At 49.0% G+C, this 21622-nt stretch overlaps 1 protein-coding gene across 1 annotated transcript; it reads left to right on the plus strand.

Moving 5' to 3' along the window:
* The first annotated feature begins 1637 nt into the window (after positions 1–1637).
* PPM1D (protein phosphatase, Mg2+/Mn2+ dependent 1D) lies at positions 1638–21622 on the plus strand. The gene is made up of 6 exons (XM_064394388.1): positions 1638–2295; positions 6346–6574; positions 8660–8784; positions 15492–15682; positions 16958–17197; positions 20241–21622. Exons 1-6 carry the CDS (start codon positions 1857–1859, stop codon positions 20766–20768), a joined length of 1752 nt encoding a protein of 583 aa, XP_064250458.1. The 5' UTR covers positions 1638–1856; the 3' UTR covers positions 20769–21622.

Genomic DNA, 21622 nt, shown 5'->3' on the forward strand with positions numbered 1-21622 from the left:
ATATTATTTAGGAAAGCATTGCCTTTACTGAATGAGGCTACTCCTCACATGACAACATTTATCCAGCTGTGAAATAGGGATATTGCACTTTTTTGGAAGTAATGGGCTTTAGCTGTCCTTGTGATGATCTACAGGTCTGACAATGTTATTTTGTCTTTTTTTTTTTTTTTTTTTTTTTTGGTTGACAGTTTTAAGCCAGTTTGTTTGTTTTCTGGTTACTTTGTGATTAAAAATGTCCTGCAATGTGGGTGGCAGTGCAGGTCTGGCAATTGATGTGTCATGTCCATGGTTTTCATGTTAATTAAGAGGGAAATAGTGATACATTGCGATGTTTGGGATTGCATAAAGCTCAGTTTAGTCTTTGCCTCTTGTTGAAATGCTGAATATACTTCTATAAAATACTGTTATGAAACTTCATGGTCAGATTTTTAAAGCAATTCTATATTGGGGTTGATGATCTGGTGATTGATCTGAGGGTATAAACACCTGTAAAGTAGGAAGGGATCCTTACCTGATTGGATTAGTGTGGATTAATTCATTAATGGTTGTAACAGGTTTGCAAATCCCTCAGCACTCCAGGAACCCAAAGCTTTGTTGCTATCCTTTTTATTTTTTTTAAATACTGCTGACTTTAATGTGGTTGATGGATGGAAATCCAAAGGGCTTGCAGTCCTTAAGCCAAACAATTATCTCCAAGCAAGTATTTTTGCAAAATTCCGTGGTGGTTTTCGCTGTAGTGAGAAGGGGCTCTGGGAGCTGGCAGCAAAACCATGTCTGGAATTTCAGCCATAAAAACGAAATGCACAAACCCCTCCAGCCTGAAGGAAACATCTTAAATGGTCATGAGCATAAAACGGGGCCGGGATGTGTAATTCCAGAGGGGTCATTGGTAGGAATAAAGTGGGAAAACAGGGAAAGATGGGGGTCTGAGCAACAGTGGGGTTCCTGGAGCAGGGAACCCCAGGAACAGGACAGGAGCAGGGACAGGAGGGCTGAGTAACAACCAGGGGGTTCCTGGGGCCAGGGGAGGGCTGAGTAACAACCAGGGGGTTCCTGGGGCCAGGGGAGGGCTGAGTAACAACCAGGGGGTTCCTGGAGGAGGGAAGGGCTGAGTAACAACCAGGGGGTTCCTGGAGGAGGGAAGGGCTGAGTAACAACCAGGGGGTTCCTGGGGCCAGGGAGGAATCCTGGGTTCCCGTTCTGCATCCTGCTGGCGGATCTGAGCTCTCTGTGAAGCCTTTTTGGGGCATGTGAGGTGAGGGAACCCGGGGACACTCATGGCTCTCTCCGCCTTCCTCGTGAGGGCGAGAGCAGGGGCAGACCCCGATCTCTGTGCTGAGCAGCCACAGCACCCGGGGGACCGGCCTGGAGTTGTGTCCGGGCAGGTTGAGGCGGGAGGTCAGGGAAAGGCTGGGAGTGCTGGGCACTGCCCGCGCTCCGCGGGGAACGGGCACGGCCCCGAGGCTGCCGGAGCTCCCGGACAGCGCTGCCAGGGATGCCCCGGAGGGATGACAGGGGTGTCAGCAGCAGGGCTGGGGGGTCCCGGTGGGTCCCGTCCCGCCCGGTTCCGCCGCGGTTTTGGGATCTCCGCCGGCCGCAGGGGGCGCCGCGGAGCCCCGGCCGCGCCCGCCGCCCCTTCCGCCGCGGCGGGGCCGGCAGGGGGCGCGGGGCGGGCCGGGCCCGTTCCCGTTCCGTTCCCGTTCCGGCGGGCGCAGCGAGCGGGAGCGGCCCGGCGCCGCCGCGGACATGCCCGAGCGCCGCCGCCTCCGCCGCCGTCTCCAGCAATAGTCGTCGGCGGGCGGGCAGCGGCGGGAGCGCCGCGCGGAGCCGCCCCCCCCCACCCCGCGCTTCTCCCCATGGAGGGGCCGTACGCGCTCGGGGTGAGCGTGTTCTCCGACCAGGGCGGCAGGAAATACATGGAGGACGTGACCCACATCGTGGTGGAGCCCGAGCCGCCGCCGGCCGGGGCGCACAAAGGCGGAGCGGCGCCCGCAGGCCCCAGCGCCGCCGAGCCGCCGGCCGAGAGCGGGCGGCGGCGGGGGGGAGCCCCGCGGGCGGCCGAGGACGGGGCGCAGCCCCCGGGCACCGGCCCCGGGCGGCGGCCGCGCCGCTCCGTCGCTTTCTTCGCCGTGTGCGACGGGCACGGCGGGCGGGAGGCGGCCCAGTTCGCCCGGGAGAACCTGTGGGGCTTCATCAAGAAGCAGAAGGGTTTCTGCTCGGCGGAGCCGGCCGAGGTGTGCGCGGCCCTGCGCAAGGGTTTCATCGCCTGCCACCGCGCCATGTGGAAAAAGCTGCGTAAGTGCCGGCGCCCGCCGAGCCGCCGCTCCCCGGCCGCCCTTTCCTCCCCCTCTCCCGCGCTATTGTGAGCGCCTGCCTCCCTCCCCGCTTCCCTCCTCCACCGCTGCCATCCCCGCGCCGGGAATCGCGGGAGGACATCCCGGCCGCCGAGCCGAGCCGTTCGGAGAACGAGGAAAACTGGAGGGCACGTTGGGAGAAGAGAGATGTAAACACAGGGCGAGGATACGCTGCTGCGTTACGTAGCTGGGGATGGTGCGATGGTAGTGCTGCAGTTTGTTTTTGGGGTGTTAGGCGTCAATTTGGGAAGGTCTTCATCTTGTTGCCTTCGGTAATCGCACTGAACTCCCCCTTAGATTTCCCTTGCGTCATGAAAAGGGAGAAAAAAGTAATTTTAGCAAACTGAAGCGGGCTGGGAATGGTGTTTTTTTCCCCTAACGGTGCTTCCGACTGTTTTTGTGAGTCCTGATGGAAGAATTTAAGTGTGAATGGTTTATAACTCGCTCATGTGCGAGCATGGGGGAATAGAATACTCAGTGTCCCTGACAAATAGAAAATAAACTTAGTATCCTGAGGATGGTTTTGATAGAGATAAATATATCATCATTATGTATTTATGTATGTATTAGTTGATTAATTGCAGTAGCATGGAAGCCGTAAATAAGTCAGTGTTAAGCAGAGGAGCATGCCCAGACAAGTGACAGTCATCACTCCTGTACTCATCCTTCTCCCGAGGTCTTGTGAGGCTGCAGGTGGAGTTTCTGAAAGGCTCTTTTCCTTCCTGAGGTGAAGGTTCTGGCTTAGAGCGTGGTTGTTTATATAGAATGTGTAGAATATGTGTATATCGTTATGCATTTAGGCATTCTAAAGCTTCAGAGAAAAAGAGAGCAGAGTTTAGCGTGTGAAGGGAGGCGTGGAACACGGTAAAACTGGATCCAGAATAGTGACAGTGACAGCTGGGCTTGGGAGGGAAACCTGAAAAGCAAGAATTGCTCTCGGAGCACCCCGGGCTTTCAGTGAGTGATTCAGGAGGAGTGCGGGGTAATTATAATTTCAAAACAGTTTCATTTTCCTTTTTCTTGAACAGCGAAATAGAGAAGTTGTGCAAATGTCAGATACTTGAGGAGGTATTGGGGGAAGGAACAGTAAGTTTGAGGGTACAGAGGGAAGGGTGTGAATTTTAAAAGCACCAGAACTTGGCCACATCCTTGGCAGTGGGGTGTGCGACCTCCTGGGCTGCAGGGCTGGGTGATAAGGAGCAAAATGTGTGAACTGGGGATATGGCCCGGGGTGGGGGAAGATAAAGAGCTCCGTTTTTTGGCTGTCGTGGCCCTGGTGTGTAATTTGTCACTGGAACTCTGTGTGAGCACCAGGACAGGGAGAAGAGTGCAGGAAGCTGTGTTCAGTGTTGGGTGTTTAGCAAACAGCACCGGGGTTGTGGAAGCAATTTAAATTATTGTGGGAAACAGCACAGAGAAAAAGCCTGGGGGCCTTTGATGGCGCTTGGAGGTGGCTGTTTGGTAAACTCCAGAGCGTGTTTGCTCCTCCTGATCCCTGCTGCACGTGCTCAACAGCCCGAGTTCTGTGGGACAAGCCCATCATTATCTCTGCTTTATTACTCCATCCTGCTCTGGAGTCCCAGTGTGAATTCTACTGACAGGCAATCATTTTACCACGTGTAAAGCAGCTTTTTAACCGTGCTGGTGACACTGGGGACACGAAATGGAGACTGGCCATGTTGGTATCTGGAGGTGTGTGGGAGAATGGTTTGGAATTTTGGGGTGGAGGATGGAGTCTTCACTGCTTGCAGTTGGCTGTTGGAAGGGAAGCTTGTACTCAGCTGCTCTGAGGTTGTTGGAAGTCCTGTGGGTATCCCCTGATAGACACAAACCACACTGACCATGACAGTACCAGAAAAACCAAACCAGAAAAATGCCCATTTGTCACTGGGGATTATTTCTGGCATTAATTCTGTAGTAATAAAACTCCCTGAATGCCAAAGGTCTTCTGGAGTAAGAGTTCATTTTGGAAGGTACAGAATGAGTTGAGTTTGAGTTCAAAGTTACAAAGCTGAGTGTGAAGGGCAGTGTTTTTCAAGTAGAGGGGGAAAATGTTTTGGAAAGATGTGCTGCTGATGCTCCTGATCTGTGGAGGAGTTGGGTCCATGGGTTTGATTTTAATGCTGGAGCTCAGAAGAAAACCCAGCAGTTTTGACACTTTTGCTGGTTCCTGGTGAGACACAACCTACAGAGAGAACTGGGCTGTATCTGATACTTATCTCTGAACAGGGGCAAGGCATGAACTGCAGTGTCTGGATGACAGGCAGATAATTCCTGGTTTTGTAGAGCCTAAAATCTGAGGCTGCTGCATCATTCTTTCTCCCACAAGTGGGTGATTTCCTTCTCTCTGCTCCCCATCCCCATAAAGACTGATTTGACTCTCTAATACATTTTATTGCTGTTCAGGGGTTGTTACACTGACAGAAACTCATTAGTTGCAGCTTGTTTTCTGTTAAGTGCATGGTTGAAGTCCTCATTACCACTTGGCTCCCTCCCTTGTTTGCTTTCCTTTTGGAATGTGTTAGATTTAATATCCACAGTTAAAACTGCCAGACAAAGTACTTCCAATAAGCTGATTGAATGTTTGTGTTCTTGAAATAAAGCTGCTCCTAGGGAGAAAGTGCATTTTAGTGTTTAGAGCACAAAGCTAGAGCTGTTGGAACTTAAATGTTTAAATTGTGCTGGATGTCTTGGTAGCTCACACTGAGGAAATGCAACTTTGTTCTTCATACTGCCTGTGAATTCTAAGCCTCCAAATTCTCCTTTTTCCATCACCCCTCTTCCATGTCTTCTTCCCTCAGGCACCTGAACATCACTCAGTGCCACTAGAACTTAATTCCTCTTTTTTTAAAATTTTGTTTAAAGCTTTAAAAAGGTTAAAATATCTGTTTTCACAGAGGCTAAGGTATAAGTGTGTTTTCCTTTTCTCTCCTCGTGTGTTTGTTGTGCCACAGGCACAAACAGAGGATGCAGAGCTTTGGCAGCCTGAGCTGGGTATTTCCTGCAGACAGCTTGTGTCACAGTGGAGTTTTTGTGGAGTGCTGTGTGAGCCTGACTTGTGAAGAGCAGGAGATAGAATGTGACAGGGAGGAGAGGCTCCTTTGGAGCTTGTCTGAAGATGTGAGTGGGCACAGTGAAGGAGAAACACGAGGCTGCTGCTGGCACTTGGAACCAGCTGATAGCTGGGGGCTGAGCCTGCTTGTGTGGGTGCTGGGTGGGAGGAGGATGGTGTGGCTCCCTGGGGGTGTTGTCTCAGTCAGTTTGTGCACTTTTGGGGAAAGATCAGCTTGTGTGTGTAAATACAAAAATAGGAAAGGCGTGGAAGAGAAATTGGGATGGGATGTAATTGGAGAGAGCAAGTTCATAGAAGTGGTTTGGGGCAAAGCAGTTGAGGAAGGAGATTTCCCTGACCAGGTGTAGTTCTCTTCTTACTCTGAATTCCAGGGATATCTCCTGTAGAATTTAAGGAGAGCACACTGAATTATTCAGCCCTCCAAAGGGAAATGTGAGCAAAGCATTGGAGATGTCATTCAGCACTAAAGGTTGCTGTTCAGCCTATGAAAGTCAAATAGCAGTTTTTCTCCCTTCCAAGGGGATCAAGAATGTCCACAAATCCTGATTGCCAATCAAATATCCAAACAAAATAACTGAATTTAGGACATTTCTACTACTTCAGACAGAAGAGTAAATCTCAATGAAACACTTGATTGATCCTGTTCAGCCCCCAAGGATTTCCCCTGTGTTCTTCTAGTGATGTTGGAATATCAAACCAGAGGAGACATTTTCAGAACCCTGTTGTGGTGCTTTGATCCTGTGGCAGTTTAGGCTGAGGCTGGGCAAGGATGTTAAAGGAGAGGGGGACCTGGGGACCCCACTGTGCCTGGCTGTTGTAACACCCCACAAACCTCTGAGACACCCTTCACCTCATCCCCAGCCCCCCAGAACTAAAGCTGTGCTTTTTGTCTGTTTTTTGCCTGCTTTCTCCTTGCAGCAGAGTGGCCCAAGACCATGACAGGGCTGCCCAGCACGTCGGGGACCACGGCCAGCGTGGTGATCATCCGCGGCTCCAAGATGTACGTGGCCCACGTGGGGGACTCTGGAGTGGTGCTGGGCGTCCAGGACGACCCCAAGGATGACTTTGTGAGAGCTGTGGAGGTGACACAGGACCACAAGCCAGAGCTTCCCAAAGAAAGGGAGAGAATTGAAGGCCTTGGGGGCAGGTAGGTTTGTCTGCTTTCACTGAGCACAAGGAGCTGAATCTCAGCTAATTCTCTTTTGTCTTCTTAATTTTTCTTACAGCTCACTGAAGAATAAATTACCATTGTTACACAGTTGTGTTTTTTGCTAGTGGTTTATGGTGTATCCAGAATTTTAATTTCCTGGTGGATCACACAGCTGAGGGGCAGTTACACTTCTAAATGTTCACCGCAGAGATGTTCATTTTTGGCCTATTTCCCTTTAAATTCTGGGGAACCTTCAGGTTGTACAAACTGCCTTTTCACGTAGGTAAAATGATAGGAGGTCTGGAATATCCAGTTTGTCACAGCACTCTAATTTCTCAGGCATCCTGCATTGTCCCTGAGATGACAATGGCAGCTGTTGAATGGGCTCCTCCTTCCTTCTGCTTAGGGAACATGAGAAAAATCCTGGATTTGAAACAAAATCCTCCCTCTGCTGTTCTAACACCACAATTTAGCACCTGTCCTTCCAGGAGCCACTCCTTCCTGGCAGATGTTGGCACACCTGAGCTGGGGTGGGTGTGTGTCCCTGGGGGTGAGGGGTGGCACAAATGTCTGGAGCCAATGCCAGGGCTGGGATCTGTCCTCTGTGTCCTCCTGGTGCTGCAGCAGATGGATGGGCATGGTTTGCTCCTCGAGCAGGGCTCACTGAAGGTTTTCCTGCTGCCATCATTCACATGGGAACCCTGTCAGCCCATTAACCTGCAGATATTTGTGTCTCTGGCAGGAGGGAGTTGAGCAGGGGCAGGTTTGCTGTAGGTTTCCAGGGCGTTTCTCAGAGGTTGGAAGTCTCTGAAGGTGCAAAGAAGCATTCCCTGAAAATTAGCATCGACAGGAATGGTTAATTTTTAATTTTTTTTTTTTTTTTTTTTTTTTTAATTTTTACTGGTGCTCCTCCTGTTTTCCCAGGCTGGCTGTGAAGCATGTGGTGGGAGTGAGGTGGAGCTGTGCAGCTGTGCTTGGGAATGCCTTTTCTTTCATGACAGCAAAATGGGAACACTTAATGAGAGAGCATGAGGGAGCCTGCCTTTAAAATGCTCTTTTCCCAGTAACAGTCTGAGTGTGGGATGAGGTTTTCTTTCCAATAGTGAGCTCTGTGTGGTCATTTGCTGTACAAGTGATGAGATCAGGATTTAGGACGTGGTGTTTGTGACTTTGCCATGCTCTGGATGGAGCAGAACATGCCCTTGTTGTTCAGGCCTTTGAAGTGTCAGGAAGTGCATCTTGAATGGCTTCAGCATGAGGAATCTTGAGGCTCTTCCAGAGCTGCTCAGTTTCTAATTACCACTGGCTGTTCCTTGGATGAAAGGAACTTTCAAGTATCCAGTTCCTAACTTGGTTGGGACCAAGCTTTGCTGGTTCCTGGTTTTATTAGCTCTTATTCCTTGATGCTTCATACTTGTTCTTCCCTGCCTGGCACAGCTGCCCCAGTTATTTGCTCTGTAGCTCCTTTGACCCTCCAGTGCCACCTGGGAGAGCTGAACCAGAGCTCAGTGCCTCAGAGCAGGTGTTCACATGCAGATGCAGAGCTGTCCTCCCTGTCTCCTGCTTCCTGCAGACCCCAGCCCGGGACAGTTCCTCTTTTGTATCTGCCTCCTCTTGGTGCTCCTTCCATCAAGCAAATCCTTGCAGGAGGCTGCTTCTTGCTTTGCTGCTGTTTCAAGGATGCCATGCTGCTCTGTACAGCCAGACTTTGGGAGATGGAGGAGACTGAAGGAGGAACTGTGTGCAATTTACACCTGAGTGAGCTGGGGTTGATGGTCCTCATCTGAGGGAGGCAAATCCAGTTCTGCTGTGTCTCTGGCAGATTGAAAAGACACGTGCATATTTTGTAACCAGGCAGAATTTCTTCCAGGTCTTCATTACCTTGCTTTTTTTCTTCTTCTGCCCTTCATCTCTCACTTTTCCCCATGGCTTTATATGGAGCTAGCAAAGTGCTTTGGAATAGGAACTTCCCCGAGGCTGCCATCATTATTACCCCCACATTTGCATATTTAACCGATTTTCCTCATTGACACCACGTCCCCCCTTGCTGTTGCTAACCCCTGGCCCTGTGTGTGCTTTCAGTGTGATCAACAAGTCTGGTGTGAACCGTGTGGTGTGGAAGAGGCCCCGGCTGAGCCACAACGGCCCCGTGCGCCGCAGCACCGTCATCGACCAGATCCCCTTCCTGGCCGTGGCCAGAGCCCTGGGTGAGTGCCTCAGCTCTGGGGCTGCAAGCAAACAATCTGCAGGGGGCTCCTCACTCGCCTGCTCAAAGTCTGGGCCTTGGAAGTGTGTTTTTAATGCAATAATAGTGCATTTTTTGAATAACGTTGTAACTGGGGAGAGAAGAACGTGACTTCTGACCTGCAGGGTTTTGTGGCAGCCCTACAAGGATGGGTTTAATTTTACCAGCAGCTAGTCAAAAATTACAGTCCCACTATCTCAGTGAGAAGGAGACAAATGTGCTCTCCCTCCTGGAGACACACAGGGCTTGCACGTTTTCATTTGCACCAGAAATGAAGCTTTGCTGGATGGTGTATGAATTCCTTCAGTATTTCTTTTGTGGAGAATTTTTTTTTTTTAAGACTTGGCATAGAGTAGGATGAAAGTTAAATCCATTTAACTTTAATTTGCCTTTATGGGAGCACTAAAAATGAGAGGAACTCTCTTTGAGGAGCACCTCATTCCAAGGACAGAAAGGGATATTGCAGGACTAGAAATTGTCCTGAAATATCCTGTGGTGATTTTTTTTGGGAAGTACTTCTTAACTGAATTATTGGGTGTCTCTTACCTGTGAATGTTAAGTGTTTCTGGTCATTTTTCTCCTTAAATTTCATTGCAGAATGCCAGTCCTTGGCTGTTCATGTTCTTTCCCTTGTGCAGTGAGGAATCTTCTATGCAGGAATACCAGAATGGGTTAGGTTTGATGGGATTGTGGTTTTTGCTGTAGGAGCAGTGCTGGAATTCCTGGCTGGCAGCTTGGCAGGCCCGTGGCAGTGCTGTCAGTGCTCCTGGGTCAGCTGGCAGTGCCCCTGGGGACAGACTGTTCTGGGAGCAGCTCTGGCTCATTCCAGAGCCTTGCTGTGTCTGATTTCACAGGCAGGAATAGCTGTGCCACAGGGATCTGCCCAGAGTTAAGGAGAATTTTGCAGTGACAATGAACATGGAAGAGTCAGCTGTGTGTCAAGCAAGGAATCACAGGTGCCTGAAAATTAAAAATTTTCATTTTAAGGACTTTTTCTCAGTATTTCAAAGTCTTTGTGTCATATTACAGGTAGGATAGAGTTTGTTTTTTTGGTTAGGAAACCTGACTTGAGAGTTTGAGTGGATCCTTTGGAGCAAATAGATGAGTAGCAAAAAATCCTTCATCCCCTGAGCAGCACACCCCTGTTGTTCCCTCCTGCAGGACTGGGGAGGTGTTCCTCCTGGATTGTAAGATGTGAACGCTTAATTTTGATGCATCTTTTGTTCCTGTGACTGTGAGTTTGTTGCCTGTCTAAAGAGCATGCTGGCTTTTGATCTGGTTGCTCCCAGCAAGCTGAACAAAAGGATTTGGCTGAGGTTTGTGTGCAGATGGGAATTCAAGGAGCCATGCATTTGTTAGCCCCCAGTGCATTCTTTGCCAGCAAGTGCATGAAGAGAGGATTTACTGGAGAGTTTTCAGCTCCAAAAAATGGGAGCACCTCTCTCTTATCAATTCTGGGATCTGAAAGCTCAAACCCCAGCCTCCCCTCCTGCCTGGTCCCAACCTGGATAAAAATTTTTAGCAGGACAACAAAAATCTCTCAACAGAGAAGCTTAGAGTTGGGAATTATTATATTTAGAATGGGGAGATTATCTGATTAAAACCCCTAACATTTAGCTCATAGATGGTGTTTTAAGTGTCTCTGACAACACTTTAAATTATTTTGATGTAGTCTCATCCCCCAGTCTTTCAGTCTAGTGCACTCCTAAGGAGCTGAGGAGAGGTTCTGGAAATAGGAATAAAGCACTGTGGAAAAGTTGCACTCAGGCAGCAGAAAATCCTGGTGCAGAAGAAATCCTTGTGGCCAGATGAATTCTGTTGACTTACCCTTCCCCATTCTGATTGTCAGAAGTGCCCTTCTGCCCTAAAAGAAGCATTTGTGGTATGCACAGTGGCTGTATTTAAGTATTTAAATAATGCTTGATTTATTTATAGCCCCATAGCCAGTCAGAAATATTTGGGCTTTGTGCTGTCCCTGTGGAGCATCTGTGAGATGCTTTAATGCACACAGCAGGTTTTTGTCTTCTAATAAACCATTTTAAGCTGTAGTTCTGTGTTTCCACAGCTACTTCTGCTGACCTTTTCTGGGCAATGAGAACATTTTTTTTTTTAATACAGATTTGCCTTGTAATAGATACTCAGGAATCTGTGGTGGGGATTGCCTGGCACTGCTGGAGCTGTTTGGGAGGTGTTTAAATGAATGAATGATGAAACCTGAGCCAGGAGCCCTTGGTCCAACCACTCCCTCCTGTGGGAACGTGAACTCTGCTTTCCCTGGTTTTTTCTGTAGGAATAGAACAGTCTCACCCCAGTTTCAGGTGGAACCAAGCTTCTACCTTGCAGGAATTCCTGCTGCCCTCTGGGAGCAGCTCTGCACCAGAGCAGGGGATGCAGTGGAGCTGCAGGGGTTTCTGACAGGGGCAGGGAAGCTGTTCTCCAGCACTGCTGCCTGGGTGCCAGAGCTGCTCTGTGAAGCTCTCTGAATGCACATGCCATGAAATCCTGGAGAAGAGGCTATGGCTGACCTCAAATGATCTGAGGAAATTGCTGTGTGAGATTTTAGGGTTGTTTACATGCATTTAGCTGTTTTTCAAATTAAATTACCAAACGGAGTGGGCACAGCTGTCACTCAGTTTTTCCTTCCTGCTCCGTTGTAGGCCATGAACCTGAACCACATGGAATTGTGTATTTACAGCAATTTCCAGCTTCCAGTGATAATTGCTTTTCTGTTTTATCTCTATAGAACCAGACAAACTTGGGGTGTGTTTGGGATTCTTTTCTAGTCCTCAGGGTATCTTGCTGTAGCTTGTACAGTTTTCTACAGCCCTGAGACAAAATAATAAATGTGCAGTGTGTGCTTTGCTCTGGGCATCTGTGCAACACACATCATGTGAGGGCACCTGTGGCTCCTTGTGGAGAAAAACTTTGATTTAAAAAGCTCTGGGATTAATCAAACTGAGCTTTTTATTTTGGACTGAGTTATGAAAGTAAAGTTTTCTTTCCTCTATTAAAATCAAAAGCCCTTTTTATATGCAAAACAGCATCTCCAGAAACTGAAATGAAAGACTTGATTTATGTAATTTCTGGACATGCTTTTGCTCTAAGAAGGCTTTGGGTTTAATCCAATCCAGCCCACTTACATGCTGGGTGTTTTTGTTTGTAACTGCCTTTACTTCCCTGGCAGCACTTGGAAGTGGCTTTGTTGTTGGATTTTACAAGGTAACAGTAAGAGAGACTGCCTAGTTTGATATATTCTTACAGGCACCTAAATTAATTTCCTGCTCCTTTAGTATCTGATTTCAAACATCTATTTCATTTTGTGAGTTGCAGTGTAGATCTCTGTATATTATTCTGGTTTGAGTCAGGACTAAGAAACAGGTTTTTCTGGAAGATATGGAAGGAACTACATGAATAACTTTTTTATTGTTGTTGTTTGGGGAAGAAATATGCAAACCTCACACTGAAAGAAATACTCCCAGTGTGTAAGTTTTTAAAGAACAAGATTGTCAAGAGTTTTGTAAATGTTTGGGTTTTAATTCAGAACAAAATAGTCTGGCTCTCAAGTGGAAGCCTGGCATTGCAGCCCCTGGCACATGCCAGCTGCCAGAGGTCACTGCTCTGCTTTGGAACACAATGAAAGACCCAGAGCCCTTTGAGGTGCTCAGGGGAACTCTCTGCTCTCTGCCTGCTCCCCTCTTCCTTCTGCCTTCCCAGAGCTGGACAGGGGCTGCCCCAGAAAATAAAATACCTCTGCAGGCTTGTATGGCTGGGGGGTTCAACTCTGCAGCTGGGATTTGGGGGCACAGCTGAGATTTGGGGGCACAGCTGGAATGGGATTGGGGGAACACAGTTGGGATGAGGGGGAGCACAGCTGGGCAGGGATGGGGGGCACAGCTGGGATAGGATGGGGGGCACAGCTGGGCAGGGATTTGGGGGGCACAGCTGGAATGGGGGAGCACAGCTGGGCAGGGATTTGGGGGGCACAGCTGGGCAGGGATTTGGGGGGCACAGCTGGGATGGGATTTGGAGGGCACAGCTGGGATGGGATTTGGGGGGCACAGCTGGGCAGGGGGAGCACAGCTGGAATGGGGGAGCACAGCTGGGCAGGGATTTGGGGAGCACAGTTGGGATGAGGGGGAGCACAGCTGGAATGGGGGAGCACAGCTGGGATGGGATTTGGGGGGCACAGCTGGGATGGGATTTGGGGGGCACAGCTGGGATGGGATTTGGGGGCACAGCTGGGATGGGATTTGGGGGGCACAGCTGGGATGGGGGAGCACAGCTGGGCAGGGATGGGGGAGCACAGCTGGGCAGGGGGAGCACAGCTGGGATGAGGGGGGCACAGCTGGGCAGGGATTTGGGGAGCACAGTTGGGATGAGGGGGAGCACAGCTGGGCAGGGATTTGGGGAGCACAGCTGGGATGAGGGGGGCACAGCTGGGCAGGGATGAGGGGAGCACAGCTGGGATGAGGGGGGCACAGCTGGGCAGGGATGAGGGGAGCACAGCTGGGATGAGGGGGGCACAGCTGGGCAGGGATTTGGGGAGCACAGTTGGGATGAGGGGGAGCACAGCTGGGCAGGGATGAGGGGGGCACAGTTGGGATGAGGGGGCACAGCTGGGCAGCAGCTCCAGAAAGCTTTGCCTGAGGCTGGGGAGCTCTGCCCTTCAGGGAAAAAATCGAAATAAAACTGTAAATGTCCTTCTCCCTGTGAGATGGGCTGGGTTTGGGTTGAAGGGTCTGTGGGAATCCCTCTGTGCCCCTCAGAAGTTTGTGATCCTTGGAGCTGGCCTGGTGGCCACGGTGACATTCCCAGTTATCCTGTGAGGAGCCTCCTCCCTGCAGTCAGTGTGGTGGTGGCTTGGCAGTTTCCTCGGGAAGGGAGCAGATGGACAGGATGACATGTGTGCTAAAGAACCCAAATTAATGAGCAGCAGGTTATTTTTATCCCCCAGCACAGTGTTTTTAATTAAAAAACCGATTCAGCTAATAACATTTTGTCATTTCTCCTACATCAGTACGAGCAAACTGGCAAATGGATGGGTGAAAATATTGTATATATGGGAAGCTGGTGCTGCTGTGTTGGTTTTCCTGCTGTGGCTGTGACAGAGCCGTGTGAGGATGGGTGAAAATATTGTATATATGGGAAGTTGATGGTGCTGTGTTGGTTTTCCTGCTGTGGCTGTGACAGAGCCGTGTGAGGAGCTGCGAGTGCAGGACTTTCCATGGCAATTCACATGCAATAATTGCTCAGCTCTCCTGTTACAGTATTTATTTTGATCTCACTGCCAGCTGGCTTTGTCGGCAGCCGAGTACACCTCTGTAGGAGCAGGCTTGGCTTTTAATTAGCGCTCATTAGCAGCATGTGCTTGTGGGGAGAAGCGGGGCTTTAATGAGGATGGGCTGCGGTGGAGTGGGGTAATTGAGTTGAAGTATTCCCTTTCTGCTTCTGGAAAAGTCTTTTCAACTGGTTGATAGCTTAAGGCAAAGCTAATGGAGGCAAGGAGGAAGACAAAAAGCTTATTTATTGTCTTTAAAAGGGTGCTGATGGATGTGGAAGAAGCTCCAGGCTTTGTCCAGCAGAAAGCAAAGAGCCTGACAAAACCTTATTCTTGAGTTGCTGAGCTTCTGTTTGCTGCTCAGCCCTGACAGTTCAATTAATTTCTGCTTTTAAAGCTGTGTGTTCTGCACAGAAAAATGTAGCCAGTGCTTGCAAGTAATAATAATGTTACTTTTTGCTGTTTATCACTACAGGAAGCTGTTTGTGAACATGGAAATAAATTTTAAAAAGAGGTGTTAGGGCAAATTATTACTATTCTTGATTTGAAGGCTTAGCCTTTGAAAAGGTTTTTAATTTTTCAAGTGTACTTGGTAAATAGAATTGAAATAAATTGTTATAGAAATGCATTTTTCTGCTGGAGTGGTTTTTATTTGAGGATGGTTTGGCGGGAGCTCTTGAAGCAGGGGATGATTTGCTGCGTTGTTCAGCTTTGTTTCTGGTGAGGTGACCCCAAACTCATTCACACAGAGAGAGATTTAAAAATAGAAACGTTCCCTGCAGCAGGCCATCCTGGGGAGAGGCTGGAGCTCTTTGCTGCCTTCCTGCCGGAGCCCAGGCAGGGCCCGCGCTCCTGTGGCTCCTGTGCAGTCCCAGGCTGGCAGTGCTCAGCCGCAGAGCCCCGTGTGGCTTTGCAGGGGATGCCCGAGCTGGGGGAGGAGAAGGAATGCCAGAGGGAATGGAACAGGGAAAGGGCTTCAGTCTCCTTTGCTTTTTGCTTTGTCCCTTCCCTGTGGCACCTGCTCACACAAATATTTGCACGTTTGGTGTGGGACCAACAAAGCCAGATTTTATTTCTGTTTAAAGAGAGATCAATTAATTCAGATAGGTTTTAGTCTGGAGAGTGGTTAAGGTTTCACCATTTTCTATGTATTAATTGTTTCATTTCTCCTTTTTCCCCAAATACTTGTATGAAGAGGGTAGAACACCTCTGACTACAGCTTGGTTTAGTTTAAAGAGGATTAGAAGGTGGCAGCAGCTGTGACTGGGCCGGAATTTCTTTATGTTCCTGCAGGTGACTCAAGGCTGATGGTGAAGGAACATTTTTCTCTCTTTTCCAAGAGTGAGATTTCTCATGTGTTCTGTAACAATTTCCATTTTCTGCTCTGCCAGGTGATCTCTGGAGCTACGACTTCTACAGTGGGGAGTTTGTTGTGTCCCCCGAGCCCGACACCAGCGTGCACACCATTGACCCCCAGAAGCACAAGTACATCATCCTTGGCAGTGACGGGCTCTGGAACATGATCCCCCCTCAGGATGCCATCTCCATGTGCCAGGATCACGAGGAGAAGAAGTATTTCATGGTGAGGGCAGTGGCCAGAAGGCAGTGTGGAAATTTCATCCTTGTTACCTCTAAAAATGGTTCAGCCTGGTAGGGGTGAAAAGCACCCCATGGATTTGGTGGGGTTCAGGCAGATTGGTGATATTGCCACAACATTAAAATTCTTACAACGTGGCTGACATTAAATACCATGAGTGTTAACATAGTTTAAATTATTTGCTTTATCTTTTGGGGAAATTCGACTATCTGTGAGTAATAAAGGAGATAATGAGTTTCTTCTCTAAGGAAGTTACACAAAATGCTGTCTGAACATTAAATTTATTTCACATTAAGGTGCATGTTATAATGCAGACTGTTTAGACTGAATTAAATTACTCTCTGATTTATTTTACAAAACAGTTGAGAATTTATATTGGAGCATCAGAGAGCAAACACTGCAAACCCCATGAGGCACTTTGGAAAGCCTGTAGCTTGTGTTCCAGCCTCTTACAAGCTACTGCTGTGTTACAAGCTATTTATGGTGTTTAAAGCACTGCATGTATGTGGAACACACCACAAACTGATTGAAAGGTGGATTTGAGAAGGAAGATGTGTTTTAATTAGCATTTCTGGAGCAGCTTTGGGGCATGGTTTGTAGGAGAGCGTGTGGCATGAGGTGCCGTGATGGTGGCTCTGTGTGGCTGTGTGTGACAGTGTCCCCTGTGTGACAGTGTCCCCTGTCCCCAGGGCGAGGCGTGACAGTCCTGTGCCCATGTGGCTCTGTGTGTGTGGTGCTCTGTGTGCAGTGTCCCTGTGTCCCCAGGGCGAGGCACGGCAGTCCTGTGCCGGGATGCTGGTGTCCCCTGTGTGTGACAGTGTCCCCTGTGTGTGACAGTGTCCCCTGTGTGTGACAGTGTCCCTGTGTGTGACAGTGTCCCTGTGTGACAGTGTCCCTGTGTGTGACAGTGTCCCTGTGTCCCCAGGGCGAGGCGCGGCAGTCCTGTGCCCGCATGCTGGTGGCTCTGTGTGTGATGCTCTGTGTGACAGTGTCCCTGTGTGTCCCTGTGTCCCCAGGGCGAGGCGCGGCAGTCCTGTGCCGGGATGCTGGTGTCCCTGTGTGACAGTGTCCCTGTGTGTCCCTGTGTCCCCAGGGCGAGGCGCGGCAGTCCTGTGCCCGCATGCTGGTGGCTCTATGTGATGCTCTGTGTGACAGTGTCCCTGTGTGTCCCCTGTGTGTCCCCAGGGCGAGGCGCGGCAGTCCTGTGCCCGCATGCTGGTGTCCCTGTGTGACAGTGTCCCTCTGTCCCTGTGTCCCCAGGGCGAGGCGCGGCAGTCCTGTGCCCGCATGCTGGTGGGCCGGGCCCTGGGCCGCTGGCGGCAGCGGATGCTGCGCGCGGACAACACGAGCGCCATCGTCATCTGCATCGCGCCCCTGCGCGAGCGCGGCCGCTGGGACCCCGACGAGGAGCTGGTGCTCAACCTGGCCGAGGGGCCCAGCTACAGCAGCCCCGATGCCAGCAGCCTGCCCCCCTCCCGCTGCTGCACGCCCCCCCTCAAGGTAAGGGCTCTCCGGCTCCCCTTCTGCCCCCCCAGCTCCCTGGGGGCATCGGAATGTCGCCAGAGGTTCAGAAATGCTCACAGAAAGTCCTGAGCTGTCAATGTGCATCACTGTTTAATGCTGCTGTGTTTAATTTTGAATTTTTACTGTGTATGTCTAGATAATCTATTACTGGGGTTGGCTCGGTTGGTTAAAACGTGGTGTTGCCATTCCACGACCCTCGTGGGTCTCTTCCAGCTCTGGGTTTTCTGTGAAAGCTACAGTTATATCCTCAATACTTCCACATGCAAAGGTTTGGAGGACTGGACCAACTTTTAACAATGTTTATTACAGAACTTTAACACTCTGCTCTTGGTGTTCCAATGTATGAATTCTCAGAATTGCTGCTGGTTGTTTATTGGCAGCTGCTGATCTGTGCTCCCTCCCTAACGTGGAAGAAATTAGTACTGTTACTTTACAAACCTTGAAATGCACTGTGTCTTAAAGTAAGTTTTCTGAGATCCTCCCCAAGATTCAAGGCAACCTTTTGAGACAGAGAGGAGCCAGAGTGGGGCTCAGAGGTCTAACAAAACCATCAAGGCTGGGCTGCAGTTTCTCTTCCTGCCTTGCCAGGTGCTTGTGTGGCTTGCCCAGCCCAGGGATTGCAGGGTGTGAACCCGTTCCTGACAGGGCCTGCCTTGATTTGGCTTGGTTTGGTTGTGGTGGTGTTGGGCTTTTATTTATTTAATTTTTTTGGAAGGTTAAATTTGTTCCAACACATGTTGCTGTAAAGAACACTTTCTTTCTGTACTGGGAGATCTCGTTATCTTCCTTTGGTTGATTTGATGTTCTTTGTTGGAGGCAGAGACATCATAACATAAGGTCTTTCTGGAGGCTGCAAGTTTGAGTTGTTAACATAAAGCAGAGCTCTTCAGAGGGTTTTTGTTTTGTTGTTTTGTGGCTTTTCTTCCCCCCCTCTAAGAACTGGAGTGTAGTTATGAGTGGCTGTTTGTTTCAGTAATTACCAGCTGCTCCTGATTTAAGTCACTGTCCTTTGATGTTCTGCAGAATCTTCAGATAATTGTCCTTTGGGCAAAGGAAAAGAAAGCAGAAATTAGAAAGGGAGTTTTAAACATTCCCTCGGGAGAAACAAGCTGCTAATAAAATGGCAAGCTTCAACTTTGTCTCCTCCCCTTTCATCTAGTGGAGCAAAATCCATGGAAAGAGCTTTAAACCTAGCAAAATCTTGAGGGGGAAAAAAAAATAAATTTAAGTGCTCTTAAAATTTTCAATCACAGTTTCTGTGAGGGAAGCAGGGATGGCCTTGGTGCCTGACAGCTGCTACCTGCCAAAACAATTAATTCGGAAATAGATGGAAACCAAAGTTTCTTAATTCAACAAAAGTATTTCTTAATTGCTTGTCCTTCTGGCAGCAATTACTAATACCAAATTAATTCCAGTATTCCCGAGGCCAGAGAGGAAGATTGATTGGATTGTTGAGAAATTCAGTTGGTGATCCGTGGTTTGTTTTTCCTGTTTTGTTACATCACTCTCCAGCACTCCATCCTGTGCCTTCCCCTGGCTTCCAAAACCTGCTTCAGTCTCAGCTGTTTGCACCAGCAGGACATGCTGGGGAAAAGAGCCACAACATGAAATGTCTTGCACAATAAAAACCATAAAACTAAGTTTTATGTGACACAATGTCAGAAATTAAATTGAGCAGCTGAAGTAGTGTTGCCAGAGCTGCTCTCTGTGTGGGGTCTGGTGTCCTTCTGGGTTCTGCAGCAACTGAGATGAAGAATAACCTTTAAAATTCCATTCATAAAGGTCTTCCCTCTTGTGTTGCTAAATGTAGTGAAGGAATGTTATCTGAATGGTTTTGTCTACATGGGCAGCCACAGAGGAGTAGAGAGGAGTGGGAAACCAGTGTGGAGCTGGAACAATCCTGATTATCTTTTCTTTTGGAGTGCATTTTATTAAACCTGGAGTTGTTCTGGGCTGTGGCTTCAGAAGCATCTGTTTGTTCACCTGAGATGTGTCCCTGACTGATTCAGCTGTGTGCATTTCAGTCTGCAGCACATGATTTTCTTAAAATAATAACTGCCATTTGCCTCCCACTGAGGGAGTGTGGTGTGGCCTTGAAATTTCCTTCTGAAGGACTCGCCGAGTAACCGGGGACTTCTTCACAATTAAATCTTTAATAAGGTCAGAATTGCTGTCTTGAGGGTGCTGCATAAACACTAATTTTCATAATCCCCCTGTGGATAGTGAGAGCAAGTATTGTCCCCATTTTCCTGTAGGTAAAACAGAGAATGAGGCAAAAACCTTTCTCAGAGGCTGCAGAAGAGAAGAGGGTCAGAGTTCAGAAGTGCCTGGCTCTTGGCCCCTCTGCCTGTGCTTCCCAGGGAGTGGCTGGCTGTGCTGGGAGGGATCCACAGGCACTAACGAGTGTCACTTTGCCCAGCACACAGGAACGTTTGTAGCTGGCTGACAGTGCCGCTGTGGTGAGGAGGAGTTTGCCCAGCCCTGATAACCTGGTTATGCAGTAACAGAGTGCTGAACGTTACAAAGGTCAGGAGCCTCTGGCTGCTCCTTGGCCACTCACCACACATCAGGCAGAGGGCAGTGCCTCTGGCAGTGTCCCACGGGAAGTCCTGGCTGGGTGTTGGGAGTGCTGCTGAAGATCACACAGGTTGTTACAGCTCTGCTTTTCCCTGAATCCCCAGCAGAGCCCTCAGTGTTCTGCAGCTGCAGTTCACATCCCCAGCTGGAATTGTTTCCACCTCTCAACAGGGAGAGAAGATGAGTCTGCTGTGGAGTAGGGTTCTCCTGCCTTTGATAAGGTTTAGGGAAATTCTGGAAGTGCCACACAGTGTCTGCACCCTCGTGGGATAAAGTCTGTCCAAGGCCAGGCAGGACGGGGCTTGGAGCAAGCTGGGGTAGTGGAAGGTGCCTGTGCCTATGGCAGAGTTTGGAATAAGTGATCTTGAAGGTCCTTTCCCAGATCGTTCTGTGATTCTATGATTACATTTATGCCTAAGTGTTTTGTTTCCTTTACCCTCAGCTCGTAGAAGATGAGCCCTGGCCACGACTGAACTCTGCCGAGCCCATTCCTCCCCTCCTGCACAGCAACATGCTCTCAGAAAAATACCTGGAGCTGCCAAACGAGATTGCCAAAAGCAGTTTACCTTCCTCAGGAGGAACCCCGAAGGATCCAGCCCCCCAGGAGGAGAAGTGCAGCAAAGCCCTGGCTTTGAGGCTACAGGAATCCTACAGCAATGGTTTGTCAGTCAGCCTCTCCCCTTCCAACTCAGGCACGGACCAAAAAGGCCTCAAGGTGTCCCCTACGGGCGCAGGCAAGGACGCGGAGAGGCCGCCGCCGGCCAGCTTTAAGCGGACACTGGAGGAATCCAACTCGGGCCCGGCGGTGAAGAAGCCGCGGCGGGGGCCGGGCCGGGGCCCGGGCGAGGGCGCGGCCGGCCCGCAGCGCCGCAGCCCGGCCCGCCTGGCCATGCGGCGCAGCCTCCGCGGGCAGAAGAAGCTCAGCAGCTCCCTGTTCCACCCGCCCAGGAAAGCCCTCTGCGTCTGCTGAGGGCTCTGCGGAGCTCCTCCCAAGGTGGTTTTGTTTCTTTTTTAAAGTAGGAACTTTTTTTGGTATCCGACAGCTTTATCCCGGCCTTGTACTTGCTTGTATTATAACTGTGAATTTTGTAGATGTGTAGGGTATAAGTCACTGTAAAATGTGTGTAAATTTGTATTCCTTCATATAAATGTAGTCTCTTTTTCTTCCTTGTATAATTGTTACTGCGGGGCTAAGCCTTGTTTTAAAAAAATACAAAAACAAAACAAAAAGTAAAATAATCCTTTTTGTTAATTTACTAAAGTCATCAATTTGTATACGCTTCTTGTGAGGAGAATTTCACAACTTTTTAACTAAAGTAAATTATTAAACAGAATGGAAGATATGTATTTTCGTAGTCTGATACGTTCCACCTAAAGTGTGTCTTTTAGAGAATACACTAGGTCTATATTTTGGTTTTAAATTTTAGATTTCTCTACTCAGAAATGAAATGTATGTGGAAGCAGAGATTTGAGTCTTGCTTTACACACCTCAATGTCGATTTTATGTTAATTAAAATACTATGCAGTATCTTATTTAGTTGTATTTTTTGTAACAATAATCGTCAAAAGTATTTAGCAAAAAAAAGTGTGTTTTAAAAACTCCAACTCCCCAGAGCATCCAGCGAAGCCATTCCCATCCCCTGTTCCAGATGATGGCATTTTATCCAGGCATCACTGCCCCCCGAGATGTGTTTTCTGCTATTCCAATACCAATGGTGCTGCTAATAACCTTTCAACACAAGTTCTTAAATTATTTTATGACTATTTTCATTGACTATGTGGACCATGTGTATGTTCACCTCAATAAAACACATGAAAATTTGA

Source organism: Passer domesticus, chromosome 19, assembly GCF_036417665.1.
Source record: "Passer domesticus isolate bPasDom1 chromosome 19, bPasDom1.hap1, whole genome shotgun sequence".
Taxonomy (NCBI): Eukaryota; Metazoa; Chordata; class Aves; order Passeriformes; family Passeridae; genus Passer; species Passer domesticus.